The sequence below is a fragment of the Bison bison genome, unplaced genomic scaffold (assembly GCF_000754665.1).
Source record: "Bison bison bison isolate TAMUID 2011002044 unplaced genomic scaffold, Bison_UMD1.0 scf7180017864516, whole genome shotgun sequence".
Classification (NCBI taxonomy): Eukaryota; Metazoa; Chordata; class Mammalia; order Artiodactyla; family Bovidae; genus Bison; species Bison bison.
Genome location: NW_011495069.1, coordinates 2,858,266 through 2,866,087, shown reverse-complemented (window position 1 = coordinate 2,866,087; position 7,822 = coordinate 2,858,266). Strand labels below are relative to the sequence as shown.

General features: G+C 49.1%; 1 protein-coding gene across 2 annotated transcripts in view; it reads right to left on the bottom strand.

Annotated features, from left to right (window-relative positions):
• Positions 1-3,449: 3,449 nt before the first annotated feature.
• The window catches only part of PLA2G5 (phospholipase A2, group V), a 9,568-nt gene continuing 5,195 nt past the window's right edge, over positions 3,450-7,822 (bottom strand). For both annotated transcript variants that reach the window (XM_010829952.1, XM_010829951.1), the window contains exons 4-6: positions 7,783-7,822; positions 4,734-4,840; positions 3,450-4,031 (exon numbers count right to left, since the gene is read on the bottom strand). In XM_010829952.1, coding sequence (XP_010828254.1) covers positions 3,907-4,031; positions 4,734-4,840; positions 7,783-7,822 — 272 coding nt within the window. In that variant the 3' untranslated portion in view covers positions 3,450-3,906. The remainder of the gene's footprint in view (positions 4,032-4,733; positions 4,841-7,782) is intronic.

The window sequence follows — 7,822 nt, the reverse complement described above, 5'->3', positions numbered from 1 at the left end:
CACCTGGGGATGGGAAATCTGATCAGATATCCAGGGTCGGGGATTCTCACTCAACTGCCTTATGATTCTTCTTCTGGAGGACAAAGTCCAAGGACAGCATCCCATCAGTAAAGGACTTAGAGGAGCCTGATAAAGCTTGGGCAGAGAGAATCTCTGCCAGTAATGAAGTAACACGTTTAAAAGGCAGAGAGGTGAGTAACACTGTGGAAGAGACTCCCCTCCCATAAAATATGAAAAAAATTAATAAACTTTTAAATTAAAAGAGAGAGTTACAAGATATACATGTGTTCGGGGCACAAACGCAGTGATTCACAATTCTGTTCTCATTAGAACATACCTTCATACCTGGGGGCCCTGTCACAAATTTAGAAATATATAAAATCAGGACCACAGCTTGTCCCAGCCTCTGTGGCTGACATCAGCTATTCTCATAGATAACATGTGAGTATGTCAAGTAAGAATTTGCTCAACTTTTGTGACCTGTACAACTTCCTAGTGTCTCCACACCTGACCACTATATGCTTCACCCTGGAGGAGATTTATAAATACAGATTTCTGGTTCCCAGACCAGAAGTGCTGATTCAGCTTGGGGATTTGTGTTTTTAACCGGAGGTGATTCTGAGGCAGCCCTTCTATCTGTCAGTCCCTAGGGGAGCCTTAGAAGACGTGGGATTCACCTGTGCAGAGCTTTCTCCCACTGGGATGAAATGCTTAACCCTTCCTACCCTGAAGCAGTTGTGTGAAGTTGCGGTCTCTGAGCCAGAGTCACAAGGCCCCCTGTATTGGCAGGTGGACTGAGTGACCTCATCGAGGTCTGGGTCCTTTATGTCCAGGGTCCGTACTCTGTTTGCCCTGGTGAAGACGGAGTAGAATCTTGTTGGGAGGGGGCTGGCCTGAAGCCTTAGCCCACCACCTTCCTGCTTAGATGTGTCCTGGTTTAACCCCTTCACGGGGAGTGTTTCTCCGTTGTATGTTTGTCTCTTTCCCTAGACCTAGCTTCTTGTGAAAGAGATTTATATGCTTTTGTTGTTGTTGTTGTTGTTGTTGTATCTCTGTGTCCCCTGGGCCCAGCCATGCCCAGCACAAACAGGAGCTCCATGAGTATGCATTGAAGAACTAATGACCCATGTTTAAGAAGACAAATGACTGGTTCTCTATGGGGACCCCGAAGAGGAACGATGCCCTCTGCTGGGGAAGCGGGGACAGCTGTCACTTGGAGTCAGCGTGTGAGCAGGACCTTGGTGGATGGGAGGCCTTCCCTGGTGGCTCAGAAGGTAAAGAATCCGCCTGCAATGCAGAAGACCAGGGTTTGATCCCTGGGTCAGGAAGATCCCTTAGAGAAGGAGAGGGCAACCCACTCCAGCATTCTTGACTGGAGAATCCCATGAGCAGAGGAGCCTGGTGGGCTACAGTCCCTGGGATTGCAGAGCTGGACATGACTGAGCGACTAACAGTTTCACTTTGGAGGGTGGGAGGGGTGTGGGGACAGGTGCTCCAGGCTCAGAGCACAGCCCAGTCAAAGGCTGGGCGTGCAGGAACGCACAGCCCCTGGATGGGCTGCAGGGCCCACTTGTTCGGGGCTCCACATGGATGTTGCCTCTCCCACAGCTGTGGCTACTCCTTCCAGAGAGCTCGCTGGTGCTACCCCAGATGGGACCACCACAGCCGCAGCATTGCTGATCGCTACATCCATTGTGGTAAAAGCTTCACCAGGCAGCCTGGGAAGATGAGGAGAGGGCCACCTTCTGCCCTAGACACTGACCTCCGCCCGCAGGGCTTGTGTTTGGAGTCAAAACTTTTAGGCTTGGGTTTAGTGGTCCTCTCCCATGCCACATGCCATTGATTGAGTGCCAGCCTCTGCAGTAGGTAATTTAAGTGCATCATATCCTCAAATATGATATCAAAACAACCTAGTGAGAAGGTGTTATAAGCTATTTGACAGCTGAGAGAACCGAGGCTTAGAGAATGAAATCATAGCTCAGAAGGCTCATGGCGAGGAAACACACCAAGCTGCTCTATGCATCCCTGTCTGATCCAAAGCCCTTACACGCTAGCTCCCCGTGATTGAAACTCAGGGGCTTGGATTTCTGTTTTCCAACCCCGTGCCACACCTGTGTTTGTGTCCTGTTCCTTTGTTGAGTAGTTACTGAACATTCAGAGACTGATCCCAGCACAGGCTTGGCGATCCACAGACAAAAGGACCTGCTGCATCGCACAGTGGGGGAGAGTGGATACATGTGTATGTGCAGCTGAGTCCCTTCACTGTCCACCTGAAACTGTCACACATTGTTAATCGGCTATACCTCAATACAAAATGAAAGTTTAGTATTAAAAAAGAAGCTTGGTCCTGATCTAATATTTGAAGAGAAGATGAGGGAGTCAGGTATCAAGCCCCACGGGAGAAGCGTTTATGAGGTTTCATATAATTAAGGCTAAGACATGGAAGCCACTTAGACATCTGCAGCTTCAGAGCCAGGCGGGTCCTGAGCGGTCACGTGAACAAGGGTTTCTCAGATGGTTTTGACGGCAACCGTACAGTGTTATAAAACTGACACCTGGACCCAGTCCGCCCACACGTACACGCCCAGGATAGAAACACAAAGTGCTGGAGCAGCACTTTATGACTTGTGCTTTATTGACACAAGCATGCACACACACGCATGCACAACAAGCCTGTGCACACATGCACACGCCAGATGCAACCCTCTAAACGCATGTCACCACCCACCAATGGAGGGGGCCATGATTAAAATGATCTCTCAGACCTGCACTTGGAAAGCTGAGATCAGGAAGGTCAAGAGGCCTGCCCAAGGGCACCCAGGATATATGCAAAGTCAGACTAGAATCCGGTGTCTAGTTGCCAAAGCTATGACTAACCTAGACAGCGTATTAAAAAGCAGAGACATCACTTTGCCAACAAAGGTCAAACCCACAATAAATTTTAAAAAAAACTAATTTTTCAATGTCTTGTTCTGGGAAATCCCAGCATTTCCAGCATTCTGGGAAAACCTCAGCATTCCCAGGTGCATCAAGATAGCTTTGGGGTTCCCAATTTACATCATAAGAAACATTACAATTTCTTTAAAAAAAAAGACCAGAAATCAGAGAGGTTGAGTAATGAGCCTGAAACCACACAGCTGGAGAAGCCAAGCTGGCATTCAAATGAGGCGCTCTCTGGCTGGAAGCCCACCATGGCACGGTTGTCGGTCACCTTCTCCCCACCCACCAGAGGAAGAATGAGGTCCAGTGCTTGGCTTGAGAGGATCCCCGAGGCTTAATATGAACCCCAGAGAAGGATTGGCACTCATTCCAATCCTTCCCATCCCAGGAAGCCTTCTAGTTACTAATCTGCACCTTTATCCTCTGGGACAGCATGGTTAACACTGAGTCTATTGCCCCCAACAGCCAAGAAAGAGATGCAGGCAATCCCCCACGGTGGGGGAAATATCTGTGGTTATTGTTAGTCTTGAAAAGGAATTTTATTTAATATCTCTGTAGCAGAATTATGGGAGTCACTTTTGATTCTACTTGAGTAAAAATTCTCTGCAAGTTGGCAGTGACTGTGGAACTGAAAAGTTAACACATCCCAGGAAAGCCACCCTCCTGGGGAAATGAGACTGATCTTCAGGGATGAGGAGACACATGGCCGGCCTGGAGTCAAGGGTGAGCTTTCAGCACCAGAGCAGGTATTCTTGCAAGAAGGCCTTGGCCTTCTTGATCTAGTGACATGACCTCTCCTGGGACTCGCTGGTGGCTGAAGTGTGGGTGTGGGGGTCCTCCAAGCCCAGTGGGACCATTGAGACTCCAGACCTGGAAGCTCCCTGGGAAGCCCAACAGAGCAGGTGAGCTCCATGCTGTAGTGAGGGGAGCAAGCTTCCTGGCCCAGGAGGAGCTCTCTGAGGGCGACTAGGTGCAGAGGAAGTTGGGAAAGTATTGATAAAGAGGGTTGTAGCTCCTCATGTTTCTTTTCAGGCAGTAGACGAATTTCTGATCGCATGCGCAGAGCTGCTGCTGGCAGCGGGACCCGTGTTCTGCAAACAGGATGCCAAATGCAGGATGAGAAAGCAAACAGACGCTCTGTGACACTGACTCCAGGCTGGCCCTGGAGCAAGATTTCCTGCTAGCCTGAGTGGACACCCCAGTCTCCTTCCTACTCTCAGCCTGAGGAGGGATCCCAGCTTCTATGCTGAGGGTGCATCATCGGATGGAAGGGGCACAGCCACTAGCAGCCCAGGGTGAGGTTTGAGCCCAGGGAGACCCAGCTCCTGCCCTCAGGGAGTCTCCAGTCTGATGGAGAACACAGATACCCTCCAGAGTTCCCAGTGTGATGGTGGAGACAGCTCTGGCTCTGGAGAAACTCCACTTCTCAGAGAGGAGAGGCCATCCCCAGATTTAACTTTGAACTCAGATGGACCTGAGCTTGAATCCCAACTCTAGCTGTGTGTGCTTGGCAATCCTTTTTGAGTCTGTTTCCTCATCTGTAAAATGGGGACATTAAACCCACCCACAGCAAGCAAAAGGACATATGCAGAGCACTTGACTCCTATAGCATGTTGAGCCTAAGACCCTTCAACCTGTCCTTGGAGATCAGACACAGCTGCAATAATCCTGCCTCTGTTGCCCCCATCTCTGCCCACCCAGATATAGACTGGCTGAGCTCTCGGGACAGCTGACCTCAGAGACAGCAGGAACCCAGGCTCTTCAGGTGACCCGAATGGAGGCCCCAGCCTTACCGCAGATGATGAAGCCCCACGCAACCCTGTATCTGTAGGCCTGTGTCAAGACGTCACAGTCTTGTGTCTCCATCTGGGCGTAGCAGTGGTCATGCTTCCAACAGCACCTGTCGATGCAAGAGCCTCAGATCCCAAGCAAAGGGCATCTGTGCCTTGAGCAGAAGCCACCATGTTGGTTAAGGTCTGATCAAGAAAGAATCTCATAGTGGCTAAGTCCTTCCATTAGGGTTGCCCCACACTTGTACCAGTTCACAGGCTGGCTCTCTCCTCCTGGGCCCATGGGGAGACTACATTTCCCAGCCTCCTTTGCAGGTATGTGTGGTCACATGACTAGACAGCCTGTCGGCCAGGGAAATGCACAGAACTTCTAGACCTACCCATAGAAACCTCCCACTCTGTGGTCCTCCACTCTCTCTCTCCATCTCAGCAGGAAGGAAATGTCCCAGCTAAGGGCTCTGAGGCCATAGGGAGAGCCACAAGACAGGAGAAACCTGGGTCCTGGAATTGATACGTGATTCACATAGTTAAGTGAGCAAAAACTAAACTTCAAGGATGATAGGCATGGACAACTGTATGTTTTTTTAGATTTACAGAAAAATTGAGAAGATTGTACCAAATGCCCCCTTCTACCCCACACTAGTTTCCCCTATTATCAACATCTTTCATGAGTATAATACATTTGTTACAGCGAACAAATGAATTTGCTGGTTGTTGTTTAGTCACTAAGTCATACCCAACTCTTTTGCGACCCCATGGACAGTAGCACTAAGCTCCTCTGCCTGAGGGATTTCTCAGGCAAGAATACTGGAGTAGGTTGCCCTTTCCTTATCCAGGGGATCTTCCCGACTCAGGAATCGAACCTGCGTTCCCTGCGTTAGCAGGCGGACTCTTTTCTACTGAGCCACCAGGGAAGCCCAACAAACCAATATTGACAAATGATTAAATAAGCATTAACTAAATAATTACATATCACTGTTGGGTCCTTAATTGTTGAAGTCCATAGTTTTGTTTTTTGTTTTTTTAATTTCCTCAGTGTTTACCCAAATGTCATTTTGCATTCCGGTATCAGGTACAGACACCGTATCACACGCGGTTGTCCTGCCTCTTTAGGCTCCTCCTGGTCATGGCATTTTTGTCACACCTTCCTTGTTTTTGATGACCTTGACAGTTTGGAGGAATGGCAGTCAAGTCTTTTGTAGGGTGCTCTCCTACTGGGACTTTGCTGATGCTTTTCTCAAGACGGGTTATGGGTGTATTTTGCAGCCTATGTTGCCCCCGTTTTGGCCACTGGGAGCGCCCTTGTTTGGTTCCTATGCTCTTTGACATACTCTCATCAATGTGGGGTTTGGTTTAGGTTTATTTTGTTCAAGGCTTTCCTTACTTTCGGAGAAGGCAATGGCACCCCATTTTCTGCCTGGAAAATCCCATGGACGGAGGAGCCTGGTAGGCTGCAGTCCATGGGGTGGCTGAGGGTCGGACATGACTGAGCGACATCCTTTTCACTTTTCACTTTCATGCATTGGAGAAGGAAATGGCAGCCCACTCCAGTGTTCTTGCCTGGAGGATCCCGGGGACGGGGGAGCCTGGTGGGCTGCCGTCTATGGGGTCGCACGGAGTCGGACACGACTGAAGTGACTTAGCAGTTCCTTACTTTGGGGCACTACAAAAAGCTCTGGTCCATCTTGCATACTTCCTGCCCAACTCCTTGGATCGGTCATGCATCCAAGAAGCCCGGGCTCCTCTGTTGGAGAAAAGTATTGGGAACCAGGTGTGGGCGCTGGGCGTTGCTTGCTGCTTCTGGAGCATTGTTTCTTTTAGGGCCTTTCAGCTGACAGAGCAAAACACATGTGTGTGTGTACTGACCCATGGATACACACATATATTTACATATTTCTACATGTAATCATCTGCATCTATATTAAATTTTATGTTTAGTTGCTAAGTCATGTCCAACTCTTTCGAGGCTCCATGGAATGTAGCCTGCCAGGCTTCTCTGGCCATGGGATTTCCCAGGCAAGAATGCTGGAGTAAGTTGCCATTTCCTCCTCCAGCGATCTTCCCAACCCAGGAGTTGAACCCACATCTCCTGCATTGCAGGTGAATTCTTTTACTGTTGAGCCACCGGGGAAGCTCCTGTACTAAGCTAGCCAGGAGTTTCTACTGAAGTCTCAACTCTAATCCATAATCCCATAGAACATTCTAGCTTCCTGTCACTGCTTGTCTGGTCTGTAAACTCCCACTCCATGTGCCCTTCACTTGTGGAAACATCCCATCTCATTATACATGTTTAGCTGTATAAGAATTGGTAACCCTGCAGGTTGTATTTTGCAAAGAGCAATCTCTCCCACCTCACATGTTCTTCTAGAACACTGCCACTTCCCAATCAAGAAGTGGAAACTCGGCCGTCTCCATCTTAAAGCCGTTGTGACTGCCTAGACCAAGAGAACAGCAGAAGTGATGCAATAGCGTTTCAGAGGCTGAATCATAAAAATGCCATGCTCTCTGGTCATGCAGCTCCAGACCACTCCCCCTGGGAACCCAAGAGTCACCGGGCTGTGGGGAAGTCCATACAGCCTTAGAGAGGCTTAAGGGAGAGGAACTGAGGCCCCTGGCCCATAGTCTCAACTAAGTTCCCAGCCAGTAGGCAGCAACAACTTGCCAGCCTTAGGAGTGAACCTTCTAGAAATTGGATCACCCCGCCTCAGCGGGGCTGCCCAAGCTGAGGCCAGGTGGAGCAGAGACAAGTCATCCCACCAAGCCTTGCCCAAGTGGCAGAACCTTAGCCAAATAAATGGTTGTCATTGTTTTAAGTGACTACATTTGGGGGTCTTTTTTTTATGTAGTGGTAAGTCAACTGATACATTAGCCACTGAGATTCTGGAAGTTACTGGATACATCTTGGGCAAGTCAGTTAACCTCTTTAAGACCCCATTTTCTTATCTATAAAATGGTGCTTAAATGCTCATATTTCAGAATTGATATTGAATTAAATGAGATCATGTGGGAACAGAGCCTGGAGCCTAAAGGGAAGTTATGACAATTGGCTCACCAATCAGTCCCATCCATGGGGGTGCCATGACCCCCCCAGC